The 18,096-nt window shown below is 46.6% G+C and overlaps 1 protein-coding gene across 3 annotated transcripts in view; it reads right to left on the reverse strand.

Moving 5' to 3' along the window:
* RFTN2 (raftlin family member 2) overlaps positions 1 to 2,392 on the reverse strand; it is a 362,340-nt gene extending 359,948 nt beyond the window's left edge. Inside the window, exon 1 of one of the 3 annotated variants that reach the window (XM_063934130.1) lies at positions 2,333 to 2,392. In XM_063934130.1, coding sequence (XP_063790200.1) covers positions 2,333 to 2,373 — 41 coding nt within the window. In that variant the 5' untranslated portion in view covers positions 2,374 to 2,392. The remainder of the gene's footprint in view (positions 1 to 2,332) is intronic. The other 2 variants (XM_063934131.1, XM_063934132.1) reach the window with 2 other exon arrangements.
* Positions 2,393 to 18,096: the final 15,704 nt, after the last annotated feature.

The following is an 18,096-nucleotide window of genomic DNA, read 5'->3' on the forward strand; positions in this document are numbered from 1 at the left end:
CAGAGCTGCGGACTCGTCCCCAGTTCTCTCCCTAAGGTGGTGTCAGTGTTTCACCTGAACCAGCTTATTGGGGTGTCTTGCGCCTACTAGGGACTTGGAGGACTCCAAGTTGCTAGATGTGGTCAGGGCCCTGAAAATATAGGTTCCAGGACGGCTGGAGTCAGGAAAACTGACTTGCTGTTATCCTGTATGCACCCAACAAACTGGGTGCTCTTGCTTTTAAGCAGACTTTTGCTAGTTGGATGTGTAATACAATTCAGCTTGCACATTCTGTGGCAGGCCTGCCACAGCCAAAATATGTAAATGCCCATTCCACAAGGAAGGTGGGCTCATCTTGGGCGGCTGCCCGAGGGGTCTCGGCTTTACAACTTTGCCGAGCGGCTATTTAGTCAGGGGCAAACACGTTTGTAAAATCCTACAAATTTGATACCCTGGCTAAGGAGGACCTGGAGTTCTCTCATTCGGTGCTGCAGAGTCATCCGCACTCTCCCGCCCGTTTGGGAGCTTTGGTATAATCCCCATGGTCCTTTCAGGAACCCCAGCATCCACTAGGACGATAGAGAAAATAAGAATTTACTTACCGATAATTCTATTTCTCGGAGTCCGTAGTGGATGCTGGGCGCCCATCCCAAGTGCGGATTATCTGCATTACTTGTACATAGTTACAAAAATCGGGTTATTATTGTTGTGAGCCATCCTTTCAGAGGCTCCGCTGTTATCATACTGTTAACTGGGTTCAGATCACAGGTTGTACAGTGTGATTGGTGTGGCTGGTATGAGTCTTACCCGGGATTCATAAATCCTTCCTTATTGTGTACGCTCGTCCGGGCACAGTACCTAACTGAGGCTTGGAGGAGGGTCATAGGGGGAGGAGCCAGTGCACACCACCTGATCCTAAAGCTTTACTTTTTGTGCCCTGTCTCCTGCGGAGCCGCTATTCCCCATGGTCCTTTCAGGAACCCCAGCATCCACTACGGACTCCGAGAAATAGAATTATCGGTAAGTAAATTCTTATTTTTACATTATGCCACACAATACGAACACTTAGTCACATTACGCCGCACAGTACAGACGCTTAATCACATTACGCCACACAATAGACTCTTATTCACATTACGTCACACAGTACGGGCGCTTATTCACATTATGCCACAATGTACAGATGCTTAATTATATCACGCCACACAATACGTGCTTTTTCACATTACGCCACACAGTAAAATAAATATATGTATATGTACATGTATGGAAATTGGCGCCCAAAGGTTATTTTAACCTATAAATACAGGGAACCCAGTGGGTTTCACAATTATCATTACTTTTAAAACATAAACATGAACTGTTTTCATAAAAAATGTATTAAAATGTACAGAAGCATGTCCATCATATTAGACAAAATAATGTAATTTCTCTTCGAATACTCCATCACTGAAGTTGGTAGAGGAATATCGGCAACTTAGTGCAGTATCTTTATTCTTCCTCGTATGATATTCAGAGATAACATCAAATATAACAACCTAGTATAAACGGACTTATTGTATACAGAGTCTCCTGACAAAAATACACTATAAATAACCCTACTGGTAGCAGGAAACTGCGTTAATCAAGCTCTACAATTATATAGATGTTTCAATGTTTTTAAGGTTATTACAGATAGAATTCTTAAAGTGTCATGACATACCTCATGGGTCAAATACAAGCGTGAAATATAGATACGGGTAAGAGATCCATACAGATCATACTTGCCTACCTAACCCTCTCCATGAGGGAGAAAATGCTCTGTTCCTGGACTTTCCTGGTAATATATGATTGCCATCACCTGTGGTGAAACACCTTTCTTATCAATTACCTAGCTCACCACAGGTGATGGCAATCATACATTACCAGGAACAGAGCATTTTCTCCCTCGTGGAGAGGGTCAGGTAGGCAAGTATGATACAGATTCACACAGGAAAAAACCTAAGGGTCAATTAGATAATAACCAAATGATTTTAAGTATGGTGGCAGTACTGAACTACAAACTATATCACCTGTCATCTGTGAGAGTTTCAAAATTGAGACATCACTCATTGCTCACTTGCTAACAAACTTATAATGAATCCAATTCATACTGATTAGACTTTATAGATAAGACATAATGCATGTTCAAAAATCAACCTTAAATGTCACTCCTTTTGTACATAACACTTGGCACTATCACTATGTAAGTCTAAATTAAAGACTAAGAGGTTGAAACATTAGAGAATTAAGTGCCAATCAATCTAACCAAGAAAATGTACATATCATAAATTAAATGAAGCCCTCTTCTAAAAGGTATGGAGAAAATCCTTACTTTCCTAACAGACATCCAGAGGTACTCCAGTATCCTTGCATTGAACCATGGGAGCTAAATTCAAACTTTTATAGGGGAAGTCTTATGACATCATTTCCCTAATTAGACTAATTGGCATAAGACCTGTGTGAATCTCCTATGAATGCCAATTAATCAATTAAATATGTGAAACTAAATTAGTATTTGAGTCATTTCTACTGAAGTGTGATATATGAACCATTTTTATGAAAGAACAGTTCATGTTTATGTTTTAAAAGTAATGATAATTGTGAAACCCACTGGGTTCCCTGTATTTATAGGTTAAAATAACCTTTGGGAGCCAATTTCCTTTTTTTCTTTCATATTTTCTGTATCTAGTCCCTCCTAACAAGGGACTTAGTGAAATAGGCAGCCCCTGCCAAGGAATACTGTATCTTATTGTATCCAATTAGCCTCAGAACAGCGCAGAAGGAGATTATTTGGTCGATATATATATATATATATATATATATATGGAGCATGGCTGAGGAATGGGGGAACATGGCAGATATTGGGTGGAGAGAGGGTGTAGGATGGAGAAAGCGCAGCTGACAGGGCTGTAAACCATGAGTAGCGGGTGTGAGAGACTGCCTGCGCAGAGGTGGTCCTCCCTGCATCAGTCATGCTATCAGTGGAGTGCATCCCTGGTTCCGGTTTGAGGGTCCTTGGGAGAGAGGCAAGGGGAAACAACGTAATAAAGTGTTTGCAATAAAATAACATTTAATACACCAAAATCATCATTTAATTATATGTTTCAGAAAAGGTCAACTTGCATTTGGAATTTATTGCATAGGCATCACATTACTCATGTATATTGTGCTGAGTGAGAAGAAAAGAAATATCAAAGCTAATATATACGACAAACAAGAAACTCTGTATTGCAGACAGCAATGTTAGTATCCATACTTGCAAACCTCCGAAATATATGGTTACTACTGTTATATAGAAATACAGTATCTCGCAACAACAAGCATTTAAGCATAGTCATGCCCATTTGTGGAACTAGACACTCCCTTTGGGCAGAGTAGGACATGCCCGCTTGGCGGCACGCCACGCTTTGTGCACTCATCCTACTGTACTTTCCCCGATTCTAGCTTTCAAAAGTTGGCATGTTCTACAGCCAAGACTATTGAAAATAGGATTTTGGTTACCTACCGGTAAATCCTTTTCTTGTAGTCCGTAGAGGATGCTGGGGTCCATATTAGTACCATGGGGTACAGACGGGTCCACCAGGAGCCATTGGCACTTTAAGAGTTTAATAGTGTGGGCTGGATCCTCCCTCTGTGCCCCTCCTACCAGACTCAGTCTAGAAACTGTGCCCGATGAGACGAGAGAAGGAATTACACAGATAGTGGCGAGATTCATACCAGCTCACACAAACATGAGAATCTGGCCAACATGCCGGAACAACTTCAGCAACAGCTGAAACAGTAAATAACGCAGAACTTACCTAGGAACCAGATAACACTGAACCATAAAACCAATGCAGGAAAACGAAGCGCTGGGCGGGTGCCCAGCATCCTCTATGGACTACGAGAAAATGATTTACCAGTAGGTAACCAAAATCCTATTTTCTCTTACGTCCTAGAGGATGCTGGGGTCCATACTAGTACCATGGGGATGTACCAAAGCTCCCAGTATGGGAGGGAGAGCGTGGAGGCTCCTGCAACACTGCTTGACCAAACCTGAGGTCATCAGAGGCCAAAGTATCGACCTTGTAAAACTTGGCAAACGTGTTCGACCCAGACCAAGTAGCTGCTCAGCAGAGTTGTACCGCCGAGGTAGCTGCCCAGGAAGAGCCCACTTTACGAGTAGAGTGGGCCTTTACAGATCTCGGACACGGCAATCCTGCCGTGGAATAAGCATGCTGGATAGTGAACCTGATCCAGCGGGAAATCGACTGCTTAGAAGCTTGACATCCAATTTTCTTTGGATCATAGAGGACAAACAGAGAGTCACTCTTCCTATGACGAGCCATCCTCTTCACGTAAATCTTCAAAGTCCTCACTACATCCAAGGCCTTTGAAGTAATTGAGGAGTCAGTAGCCACTGGCACCACAATTGGTTGGTTGATGTGGAAAGCCGACACAACCTTAGGCAGGAACTGTGGACGAGTCCTAAGTTCCGCCCTGTCTTCATGGAAGATCAATAGTCCAAAAACTACAAGGGGTGTTAAACCCTGGTAGTATTGGGCGCTAATTAATAAGTAGGGGTATAAGATACATAGTTAGCACCTATATTTATAACCAAGTATATTTAAAATAAGTAAATGAATATAACTGCTCCTAACGGTAATCTGGATACCTGTTAAGATGTATACAAGAAATTGTTTGTAATAAACAATTAAGGAGCGCTCATAAAATTGATACAGTTTTATTTATACACATAAAATACACTCATTATATAAGATTAGTACATGCTTATCTAGTATGCAACAAAAGGCAGTAAGTAAAACAATTGTGCAAAACTGAGCTTGTATATTTAAATATAGTATTATCTACAGTAGCGGTCCACTTGGATGTCATTTAGCTTGAAGTGTCCACAATTGGTATACTAGTATACGTTAAGAGTCCAGAGTTGAAAATTTTTGTGAAATATGATGAGATGTTTTATGCTCACCCCCGTTTGTTAAGTGACTATCACTGGTGCTTTGAGATGATGCTGGTTCTTGTCAATTGCGGTGCAGAGGAATAACCCGGACTACTGCTGAGATGTAACCATAAAGATGCAGAGCGCCCGTATGCTGGATTCTGCTAACGAGGCTGTTATGAGCACAGCGGCCGTGTAGTACAATGATTTTATGTGTATAAATAAAACTGTATCAATTTTATGAGCGCTCCTTAATTGTTTGATATTACAAACAATTTCTTATATTCATAAAAAGATCAGATAGGGGCTTTTACAAGATAAAGCCCCCAATTCCGACACGCGTCGTGCAGAAGCCAAGGCCAACAAGGTGACCGCCTTCCACGTGAGAAACTTGATGTCAGCCTCCTGTAGAGGCTCAAACCAAGCAGATTTCAGGAACTGCAACACCACATCAAGATCCCATGGAGCCGTAGGCGCCACAAAGGGAGGCTGGATGTGCAGAACCCCTTTCAAAAAGGTCTGAACCTCAGGAAGAACAGCCAATTGTTTTTGGAAGAAGATGGACAAAGCAGAGATCTGGACCTTGATGGAGCCCAGTCTCAGCCCCATATCCACCCCTGCTTGCAGGAAAAGGAGAAAATGTCCAAGTTGAAACTCCACCGCCGTAAACTTCTTGGTCTCACACCAAGAAACATATTTCTTCCAAATGCAATGGTAATGTTTAGACGTTACCCCCAGTGGCAAACGCAGGATTTCTAAAGAGGGGTTTCCAAATTCAATCCACAATCTCCCACTCTGCGGAACATTGGAGCAAGTGTGGGAGTCTGGGGGAGCGGTAGAAGAACCTATTAATGACTCTGGACATTAATGTAAACATTGGTCTTTTTATACACTGGATACTGTATGGAATACAGTATTAATATTTAACACTATACATGGTCTAGGTTATAGGCTGTATCAAACATATTTAAATAATATAAATAAGATAAATGGTCAGGAAAAGGTTAATCATACCATAATAAATAAATACACAAACATAATAGAACCAGCACTGCACTTTCTAAGCGCACACTCTCCCACCTCATGGTACGGCTCCTAGTAGCTACTCTCTGGTCCAGTGCACTGATTGAGGATTCAGATCCACACTCACAGCAACCTTGGTAGAAGACTTGCTACCACTGGGCATGTGCAGCATCTCTGCTCTGTCCCTAACACTGCATGATGTGGCGGCAACTCTAGTAATCACATTATATACTATTGTTAATGTCATAATTTGAGACACTTGCCAAGAGGAGGGGGGTTTCCGGGCAACTGGAAGCCCCCTTGCGTTTGCCTATGCCCCCTTCCTGGCCTGTATCAGGGTAAGAATTACCTCACTCGGGATACCTTTCCGAGCTAAGATCTAGCGTTCAACCGCCATGTCGACAAACTTAGCCGCGGTAAGTCTTGATAAGCGAACGGCCCCTGCAGAAGCAGATCCTCCCGAAGAGGTAAAGGCTGTGGATCTTCCAGCAGAAGATCCAGCAGATCCACGTACCAAGCCTTCCTTGGCCAGTCTGGAGCAATGAGGATTGCCAGAACCTTTGTTCTTCTTACGAGCTGAAGAACCTTTGGTATCAGAGGAAGTGGAGGGAACACATACACTAACTTGAACACCCACGGTGTCACCAGTGCATCCACCGCCACTGCCTGTGGGTCCACCGCGTGCCTTTCTGCACAGATGAGGATTTTTGACACCTGTGACATGGCAGCCCTGCTCTTCGTTCCGCCTTGTCGGTTTATGTAGGCCACTGTGGTCACATTGGCCCTCATTCCGAGTTGTTCGCTCGCTAGCAGATTTTAGCAGCATTGCACACGCTAGGCCGCCGCCCTCTGGGAGTGTATCTTAGCTTAGCAGAATTGCGAACGAAAGATTAGCAGAATTGCGAATAGAAAAATCTTAGCAGTTTCTGAGTAGCTCGAGACTTAATCCTACACTGCGTCAGCTCAGCCCGTTTCGTTCCTGGTTTGACGTCACAAACACGTCCTGCGTTCGGCCAGCCACTCCCCCGTTTCTCCAGACACTCCCGCATTTTATCCTGGCACGCCTGCGTTTTTCCGCACACTCCCAGAAAACGGCCAGTTTCCGCCCAGAAACACCCACTTCCTGTCAATCACACTTCGATCATTTCAACGATGAAAATTCTTCGTTCGGACGTGAGTAAATCTACTAAGTTTTGTGCTAAAATACTTAGCGCATGCGCACTGCGTACCATGCGCATGCGCATTTTTGCCTTAATCGCTCCGTTGCGAAAATCGGCAACGAGCAAAGAACTCGGAATGACCCCCTTTGTCTAACTGTACCTGAACAGCCCAATCCTGTAGAAGGTGTGCTGCTTGCAGAAGGGCGTTGTAAACGGCCCTGAGTTCCTGGATGTTTATTGGGAGGAGTGTCTCTTGATCCGACCATCTTCCCTGAAAGGTTTCCCCCAGAGAGACTGCTCTCCAACCTCTTAGACTTGCATCTGTGGTTAAAAGGATCCAGTCTGGAATTCCGAACCTTCTCCCTTCCAGAAGGTGTGGAAGTTGCAGCCACCAGAGGAGTGAAATCCTGGCTTTCGGAGACAGGCGTATCCTCTTGTGCATGTGTAGGTGAGAGACCGACCACTGGTCCAATAAGTCCAGCTGAAAAGGTCGAGCATGAAACCTGCCGTACTGAAGAGCCTCGTAGGCATTGATGAACCGATACCTGGGTAGGCTTTAGGACCTCCCGGACCATTGCTTGAATCACCAACACTTTCTCCACCGGGAGTAATACCCTCTGCACTTCCGTGTCGAGGATCATTCCAAGGAAAGACAGCCGCCTTGTCGGCTCCAACCGTGCCTCTTGAGCAGCCATGTCGTGAGCGCGATGGAACGCAACAACCTCTCCCTGGATGACGCCTTGATTAGGAGATCGTCCAGATATGGAATTATGTTCACCCCTTGTTTGCGAAGGAGAACCATCATCCCCGCCATCACCTTGGCGAAGATCCTCGGTGCTGTGGAGAGGTCAAACGGCAGCGCCTGGAACTGATAGTGATCGTCCATCAGCGCAAACCTGAGATATGCTTGATGCGGCGCCCAAATGGGAATGTGGAGGTAAGCATCCTTGATGTCCAGGGACACCAAGAACTCCCCCTCCGACAGTCCTGAGATGACAGCTCTCAGAGATTCCATCTTGAATTTGAACTCCCTGAGATAAGGGTTCAAAGATTTTAAGTTTAGAATAGGCCGTACTGAACCATCCGGTTTCGGTACCACAAAAAGGTTCGAATAATAACCCTTGTTCCACTGCTGAAGTGGGACCGGAACAATGACCTCTGACACCACCAATTTTCTGATGGCCTCCAGAAGAATTGTCCTGTCTGCCAGCAGGGCTGGCAAGCCTGACTTGAAGAAACGGTGAGGCTGGGGATCTTGAAACTCCAGTCTGTACCCTCTGGACACTATATCCAGAACCCAGGGGTCCAGACCCGACGACACCCAGACGTGGCTGAACTGCCGGAGTCTTGACCCCACCTGACCTTCCTCCAGGCCGAGCTATCCACCGTCATGCGGAGGACTTAGGGGTATCAGAAGCGGGCTTCTGGGTCTGGGAACCTGCAGGACCAGGCTTCTTTCCTTTGGCACGACCATCTCTGAAGAAGGTGTTCGAAGGCTTATTCTTTCTAGGCCTCGCGGGCCAAAAGGACTGTGACGAGGTAGATGAAAAGGGCTTCTTCGTAGCCAGTGCAGCTGATGGGAGAAAAGGAGACAAACCCGCGGTAGCCATGGCAATCCACGCATCCAGCGCCTCCCCAAAGAGAGCCTGACCCTTGTATTGCCTTCCACACACCTCCTGGATTCCACGTCCGCAGACCAGTTGCGCAGCCAGAGACCTCTGCGAGCCGAGACGGACATGGAGGAGATCCCCACAGCCATGGAACCCAGGTCCTTCATGGAATCCACCAGAAACCCTGCAGAATCCTGAATATTACGTAAAAATAAATCAACGTCACCTTTGTCCAGCATAGTCAATTCCTCCTGCAGAGTGATTGACCACCTGGCAATAGCTTTAGCAATCCAAGCACAGGCTATAGTAGGCCGTAATATAGCCCCTGAAGCCGTGTAAATTGATTTCAGCGTAGCATCCACCTTGCGATCTGCCAAGTCCTTTAACGCGGTAGATCCCGGGACCGGTAATACCACCTGTTTGGACAGCCTGGAGACAGAGGTGTCGACTATCGGCAGGGACTCCCATCTCTTCCTACCTTCCTCTGGGAAGGGAAAAGCCACCAAGATCCTCTTGGGAATCTGGAATTTCTTTTCCTGAGTTTCCCACGCCTTTACAAAGATAGCATTCAATTCTTTGGATGCCGGGAAGGTGAGGGTGGGCTTCTTATTATCTGTAAAGAAGGCCTCCTCCACCTGTTCCGGAGCTGTGTCCGAAATGTGTAAAACATCCCAAACAGCCTCAATCATCAACTGCACCCCCTTGGCAAGTGATGCTGTACCCCTCAACACATCCCCGTCACCGTCTGCAGCGTCAGAGTCGGTGTCCGTGTCATCCTGCATAATTGCATGTTTGTGAGAATGTACCGCAGGGGCCCCGAGGAGGCAGTATCAGACCATACCACCATAGAGGACTGGAGGACCTGAGTGGCATGCTCAGTCCTAGCAACTCTATCAGAAATCTGAGAAATAGTCCCCCTCAGAGAGACAAACCATTCTGTCTCTCTAGCTGGGATCTGTGCTAAAACAGTGCAATCCTGATTACATGAAATTGAGTCTTCCTGGGAAGACAAATCCTCTGCAGCATATGTAACAGTGTCCCTAGACATGTTGTCACACACCCTCAAACACCCCACAAACACACAGGGTACTGGGCAGACAGAGTTTACCCCCCAAGAATGGCAGAGAGACACAGAGATTGGAGCCAACCCACACACAGCGCTGTTAGAGTATAGGGAGACCCTAAACCCATGCTGACTGTGTTCCTTAATAGGTGACACAGCCTTAACACAGTCTCCCCCCCGCCTTCTACAACCCCCTGGTACCATACAGATACCTGGAGTCGTTCAGGAGGGACCTGGCATCCACTGGCAGTGAGCTGCAGGCTGGAAAATGGCACTGAACTCTGCTGGGTCCGCTCTGAGGAGAAGCTCCGCCCCCTCAATGGCGCTGTCTTCCCGCTCAATGAACATTATACTGGCCGGAGGAATTCATGCTGGCTTGGATCTGTAGACCCCGACAGGCTCCATGGGGTCAGTGTAGGGTCTGGAGCTGGCCCAGGGCGCACCCCCCCCCCCCCCCAGCGCCGCAGCGCAGTACCGCTGAGGCTTCCAGGAGTGCGGTTAACGCGCTCCAACCCTCTAACCGCCTTCTTCACACTGTCCCCTTGCTTGCAAGGGGGGACAGTGACTCACTCACCATCTTCAGCTCCTGAGGGGGTGGCGGCTGGCTGCTGGGGCGAGCGTTCACCTGCGGCGGGGCGCGATCAGACCCCTCTGGAGCTCAACGTCCTGTCAGCGGGGGCAGTGGCTCAAGACCCCGCAGGGCGGACACTGCTCCCCCCCCCACCCCCCCTCAGTCCCACGCTGCAGGGAGGCTGTCGCCAGCAGCCTCCCTGTAAAAAAATAAACTCTGAAATAAAGAAAATAAACTTTTCCTAAGAGAACTCTGTAGAGCTCCCCTAGCTGTGACCGGCTCCTCCGGGCACATTTTCTAAACTGAGTCTGGTAGGAGGGGCATAGAGGGAGGAGCCAGCCCACACTATTAAACTCTTAAAGGGCCAATGGCTCCTGGTGGACCCGGCTATACCCCATGGTACTAATATGGACCCCAGCATCCTCTAGGACGTAAGAGAAATGTATTTATTTAAATAAAAAGTTTATTTAAGCATGTATTATTATTAAAATAGTAATACCACCAATTTATGCAGCACTTTATATTTATCATTCACAACAAGCTCCTCCATAGGTGCTTACAGTCTAAAATCTTTATCACATAGGCATACACACACACTAGGATTTTTTTTGTCAGTATCCAACTACCCTACCAGAAAGTTTTTGGAGCATGGATGTAAACAGGAACACCTGTAGGAATCCCACATTAACACGAGAGAACATACAAATTCTACTCACATAGGGAACTGAACTCTTGATCCCATTGTGAACAGTGCCAGATTACCAAATAGGCAGAGTAGGCACCGGCCTATGGGCCTAATTCAGACAAGAACGCTAGGCTGTGTTTTCGTACAGCCTGTAGTCAGGTCTGAACTGCGCATGCGTATGCACCGCAATGCGCAGGCGCGTCGGTCCGCAGCGATGGGGATCGGCAGGCAGCGACTGACAGGAAGAGACCATTTGAGGGTGGCAACTGACTGTTTTTAAGGAGTGTCCAGTGAAACGCAAGAGGGACCAGGCGTTTGAAGGGAGTGTTTCTGATGTCAGCTCTGATCATCACACTGGAAGAGTAAGTCCTGGGCTGTGCAGAGACCTTCTGTTTGTGCAGCTCTCCTGCACATGCGCTCGCACCCCTGCACAGCGATTTCCCCCTCCCCTGTAGGCGGCGACTACCTGATCGCAGGGATGCAAAAAACGTACTCTAGCGATCAGGTCTGAGTTAGGCCGTGTGTCCGGTGCCTTTTAGGTGTCCCGCAACAACGGATCAATATAATATTGATTTGATCTTGACAGAGAAGTACAATCTAGCTTTCTTTAATTGTTTCCAAAAGATAGAAAAAATTAATCAAGTCGAGAAAACTAAAACTTTATATTAAAGAAAATAATGTATTAATGTAATGTACCAGGGACGTGCAGTCAGGGTTGGCAGAGCCTCACCTGTCATGCTCCCTATCATACTCAGAGTTCTCACTATAAAAATGATTGGGATAACACAAAGAAAATATTTATAACTCATAAGTAGTGATGTGCACCGGAAATTTTTCGGGTTTTGTGTTTTGGTTTTGGGTTCGGTTCCGCGGCCGTGTTTTGGATTCGGACGCGTTTTGGCAAACCTCACCGAAATTTTTTTGTCGGATTCGGGTGTGTTTTGGATTCGGGTGTTTTTTTCAAAAAAACCTCAAAAACAGCTTAAATCATAGAATTTGGGGGTCATTTTGATCCCAAAGTATTATTAACCTCAATAACCATAATTTCCACTCATTTTCAGTCTATTCTGAACACCTCACATCTCACAATATTATTTTTAGTCCTAAAATTTGCACCGAGGTCGCTGGATGGCTAAGCTAAGCGACCCAAGTGGCCGACACAAACACCTGGCCCATCTAGGAGTAGCACTGCAGTGTCAGACAGGATGGCCCTTCAAAAAAATTGTCCCCAAACAGCACATGATGCAAAGAAAAAAAGAGGCGCAATGAGGTAGCTGTGTGACTAAGCTAAGCGACCCAAGTGGCCGACACAAACACCTGGCCCATCTAGGAGTGGCACTGCAGTGTCAGACAGGATAACACTTCAAAAAAATAATCCCAAACAGCACATGATGCAAAGAAAAAAAGAGGCGCACCAAGGTCGCTGTGTGACTAAGCTAAGCGACACAAGTGGCCGACACAAACACCTGGCCCATCTAGGAGTGTCACTGCAGTGTCACGCAGGATGGCACTTCAAAAAAATACTCCCCAAACAGCACATGATGCAAAGAAAAAAAGAGGCGCACCAAGGTCGCTGTGTGACTAAGCTAAGCGACACAAGTAGCCGACACAAACACCTGGCCCATCTAGGAGTGGCACTGCAGTGTCACGCAGGATGGCCCTTCAAAAAAATACTCCCCAAACAGCACATGATGCAAAGAAAAAAAGAGGCGCAATGAGGTAGCTGTGTGACTAAGATAAGCAACCCAAGTGGCCGACACAAACATCTTGCCCATCTAGGAGTGGCACTGCAGTGTCACGCAGGATGGTCCTTCAAAAAAATACTCCCCAAACAGCACATGATGCAAAGAAAAATGAAAGAAAAAAGAGGTGCAAGATGGAATTGTCCTTGGGCCCTCCCACCCGCCCTTATGTTGTATAAACAGGACATGCACACTTTAACGAACCCATCATTTCAGTGACAGGGTCTGCCACACGACTGTGACTGAAATGACTGGTTGGTTTGGGCCCCCACCAAAAAAGAAGCAATCAATCTCTCCTTGCACAAACTGGCTCTACAGAGGCAAGATGTCCACCTCCTCCTCATCCTCCGATTTATCACCCCTTTCACTTTGTACATCCCCCTCCTCACAGATTATTAATTCGTCCCCACTGGAATCCACCATCTCAGGTCCCCATGTACTTTCTGGAGGCAATTGCTGCTGGTGAATGTCTCCACAGAGGAATTGATTATAATTCATTTTAATGAACATCATCTTCTCCACATTTTCTGGAAGTAACCTCGTACGCCGATTGCTGACAAGGTGAGCGGCTGCACTAAACACTCTTTCGGAGTACACACTGGAGGGAGGGCAACTTAGGTAGAATAAAGCCAGTTTCTGCAAGGGCCTCCAAATTGCCTCTTTTTCCTGCCAGTATACGTACGGACTGTCTGACGTGCCTACTTGGATGCGGTCACTCATATAATCCTCCACCATTCTTTCAATGGTGAGAGAATCATATGCAGTGACAGTAGACGACATGTCAGTAATCGTTGCCAGGTCCTTCAGTCCGGACCAGATGTCAGCACTCGCTCCAGACTGCCCTGCATCACCGCCAGCGGGTGGGCTCGGAATTCTTAGCCTTTTCCTCGCACCCCCAGTGGCGGGAGAATGTGAAGGAGGAGCTGTTGACGGGTCACGTTCCGCTTGACTTGACAATTTTCTCACCAGCAGGTCTTTGAACCCCTGCAGACTTGTGTCTGCCGGAAAGAGAGATACAACGTAGGTTTTAAATCTAGGATCGAGCACGGTGGCCAAAATGTAGTGCTCTGATTTCAACAGATTGACCACCCGTGAATCCTGGTTAAGCGAATGATGGGCTCCATCCACAAGTCCCACATGCCTAGCGGAATCGCTCTGTTTTAGCTCCTCCTTCAATGTCTCCAGCTTCTTCTGCAAAAGCCTGATGAGGGGAATGACCTGACTCAGGCTGGCAGTGTCTGAACTGACTTCACGTGTGGCAAGTTCAAAGGGTTGCAGCACCTTGCACAACGTTGAAATCATTCTCCACTGCGCTTGAGACAGGTGCATTCCACCTCCTTTGCCTATATCGTGGCCAGATGTATAGGCTTGAATGGCCTTTTGCTGCTCCTCCATCCTCTGAAGCATATAGAGGGTTGAATTCCACCTCGTTACCACCTCTTGCTTCAGATGATGGCAGGGCAGGTTCAGGTATTTTTGGTGGTGCTCCAGTCTTCTGTACGTGGTGCCTGAACGCCGAAAGTGGCCCGCAATTCTTCGGGCCACCGACAGCATCTCTTGCACGCCCCTGTCATTTTTTAAATAATTCTGCACAACCAAATTCAAGGTATGTGCAAAACATGGGACGTGCTGGAATTTGCCCAGATGTAATGCACGCACAATATTGCTGGCATTGTCCGATGTCACAAATCCCCAGGAGAGTCCAATTGGGGTAAGACATTTTGCGATGATCTTCCTCAGTTGCCGTAAGAGGTTGTCAGCTGTGTGCGTATTCTGGAAAGCGGTGATACAAAGCGTAGCCTGCCTAGGAACGAGTTGGCGTTTGCGAGATGCTGCTACTGGTGCCGCCGCTGCTGTTCTTGCAGCGGGAGGCAATACATCTACCCAGTGGGCTGTCACAGTCATATAGTCCTGAGTCTGCCCTGCTCCACTTGTCCACATGTCCGTGGTTAAGTGGACATTGGGTACAACTGCATTTTTTAGGACACTGGTGAGTCTTTTTCTGAGGTCTGTGTACATTTTCGGTATCGCCTGCCTAGAGAAATGGAACCTAGATGGTATTTGGTACCGGGGACACAGTACCTCAATCAAGTCTATAGTTGGCTATGAATTAACGATGGATACCGGAACCACGTTTCTCACCGCCCAGGCTGCCAAGGCCTCAGTTATCCACTTTGCAGCAGGATGACTGCTGTGATATTTCATCTTCCTCGCAAAGGACTGTTGTACAGTCAATTGCTTACTGGAAGTAGTACAAGTGGTCTTCCGACTTCCCCTCTGGGATGACGATCGACTCCCAGCAGCAACAACAGCAGCGCCAGCAGCAGTAGGCGTTACACTCAAGGATGCATCGGAGGAATCCCAGGCAGGAGAGGACTCGTCAGACTTGCCAGTGACATGGCCTGCAGGACTATTGGCTTTCCTGGGTAAGGAGGAAATTGACACTGAGGGAGTTGGTGGTGTGGTTTGCAGGAGCTTGGTTACAAGAAGAAGGGATTTACTGGTCAGTGGACTGCTTCCGCTATCGCCCAAAGTTTTTGAACTTGTCACTGACTTATAATGAATGCGCTGCAGGTGACGTATAAGGGAGGATGTTCCGAGGTGGTTAACGTCCTTACCCCTACTTATTACAGCTTGACAAAGGCAACACATGGCTTGACACCTGTTGTCCGCATTTGTGTTGAAATAATTCCACACCGAAGAGCTGATTTTTTTTGTATTTTGACCAGGCATGTCAATGGCCATATTCCTCCCACGGACAACAGGCGTCTCCCCGGGTGCCTGACTTAAACAAACCACCTCACCATCAGAATCCTCCTTGTCAATTTCCTCCCCAGCGCCAGCAACACCCATATCCTCATCCTGGTGTACTTCAACACTGACATCTTCAATTTGACTATCAGGAACTGGACTGCGGGTGCTCCTTCCAGCACTTGCAGGGGGCGTGCAAATGGTGGAAGGTGCAAGCTCTTCCCGTCCAGTGTTGGGAAGGTCAGGCATCGCAACCTACACAATTGGACTCTCCTTGGGGATTTGTGATTTCGAAGAACGCACAATTCTTTGCTGTGCTTTTGCCAGCTTAAGTCTTTTCTTTTTTCTAGCGAGAGGATGAGTGCTTCCATCCTCATGTGAAGCTGAACCACTAGCCATGAACATAGGCCAGGGCCTCAGCCGTTCCTTGCCACTCCGTGTCGTAAATGGCATATTGGCAAGTTTACGCTTCTCCTCAGATGCTTTTAATTTTGATTTTTGGGTCATTTTACTGATCTTTTGTGTTTTGGATTTTACATGCTCTGTACTATGACATTGGGAATCGGCCTTGGAGGACGACGTTGATGGCATTTCATTGTCTCGGCCATGACTAGTGGCAGCAGCTTCAGCACGAGGTGGAAGTGGATCTTGATCTTTCCCTATTTTTTTAACCTCCACATTTTTGTTCTCCATATTTTAATGCGCACAACTAAAAGGCACCACAGGTATACAATGTAGATGGATGGATAGTATACTTATGGACGACGAGTGACGACACAGAGGTGGGTACAGCAGTGGCCTACCGTACTGCTATATACAGTATAATGGACCTGGTGGACACTGTCAGCAGACTGCTAAACTAGTACTACTAGTATAAAGAAAAAAAGGCACCACAGGTATACAATGTAGATGGATGGATAGTATACTTATGGACGACGAGTGACGACACAGAGGTAGGTACAGCAGTGGCCTACCGTACTGCTATATACAGTATAATAAATGGACCTGGTGGACACTGTCAGCAAACTGCTAAACTAGTATAAAGAAAAAAAGCCACCACAGGTATACAATGTAGATGGATGGATAGTATACTTATTATTATTAATGGATGACGAGTGACTGACGACACAGAGGTAGGTACAGCAGTGGCCTACCGTACTGCTATATACAGTATAATGGACCTGGTGGACACTGTCAGCAGACTGCTAAACTAGTACTACTAGTATAAAAAAAAAGCCACCACAGGTATACAATGTAGATGGATGGTAGTATACTTATGGACGACGAGTGACGACACAGAGGTAGGTACAGCAGTGGCCTACCGTACTGCTATATACAGTATAATGGACCTGGTGGACACTGTCAGCAGACTGCTAAACTAGTACTACTAATATAAAAAAAAGGCACCACAGGTATACAATGTAGATGGATGGTAGTATACTTATGGACGACGAGTGACGACACAGAGGTAGGTACAGCAGTGGCCTACCGTTCTGCTATATACAGTATAATGGACCTGGTGGACACTGTCAGCAGACTGCTAAACTAGTACTACTAGTATAAAGGAAAAAAGGCACCACAGGTATACAATGTAGATGGATGGATAGTATACTTATGGACGACGAGTGACGACACAGAGGTAGGTACAGCAGTGGCCTACCGTACTGCTATATACAGTATAATAAATGGACCTGGTGGACACTGTCAGCAAACTGCTAAACTAGTATAAAGAAAAAAAGCCACCACAGGTATACAATGTAGATGGATGGATAGTATACTTATTATTATTAATGGATGACGAGTGACTGACGACACAGAGGTAGGTACAGCAGTGGCCTACCGTACTGCTATATACAGTATAATGGACCTGGTGGACACTGTCAGCAGACTGCTAAACTAGTATAAAAAAAGCCACCACAGGAGTGTTTTTCAGGCAGACAAACGTATACTGGTGGTCACTGTCAGCAAAACTGTGCACTGTACTCCTGCTATAGCTGCTCCCCAGTCCCCACAATTAAGCAGTGTGAGCACTCAGCACAGATATATCATGCAGCACACTGAGTACAGATATGGTATGGAGCGTTTTTTTTCAGGCAGAGAACGGATAAAAAAAAACTGGTGGTCACTATCAGCAAAACTCTGCACTCTACTCCGAGTCCTAACAGCTGCTACCCAATCCTCCCCACAATTAGTAATAAAACAAGCAATCAACTGTCTCTTCTACAATTATAAACGGAGAGGACGCCAGCCACGTCCTCTCCCTATCAATCTCAATGCATGTGTGAAAATGGCGGCGACGCGCGGCTGCTTATATAGAATCCGAATCTCGCGAGAATCCGACAGCGGGATGATGACGTTCGGGCGCGCTCGGGTTAACCGAGCCATACGGGAGAATCCGAGTATGGCTCGGACCCGTGTAAAAAGGGTGAAGTTCGGGGGGGGTTCGGTTTCTCGGAAACCGAACCCGCTCATCGCTACTCATAAGCATCTTCTTTATATTAATGCAATCATTTTTAGAGATAAAACTGGACAGATTTGTAGGGCTCCTGGAA

Source organism: Pseudophryne corroboree, chromosome 7 (assembly GCF_028390025.1).
Source record: "Pseudophryne corroboree isolate aPseCor3 chromosome 7, aPseCor3.hap2, whole genome shotgun sequence".
Classification (NCBI taxonomy): Eukaryota; Metazoa; Chordata; class Amphibia; order Anura; family Myobatrachidae; genus Pseudophryne; species Pseudophryne corroboree.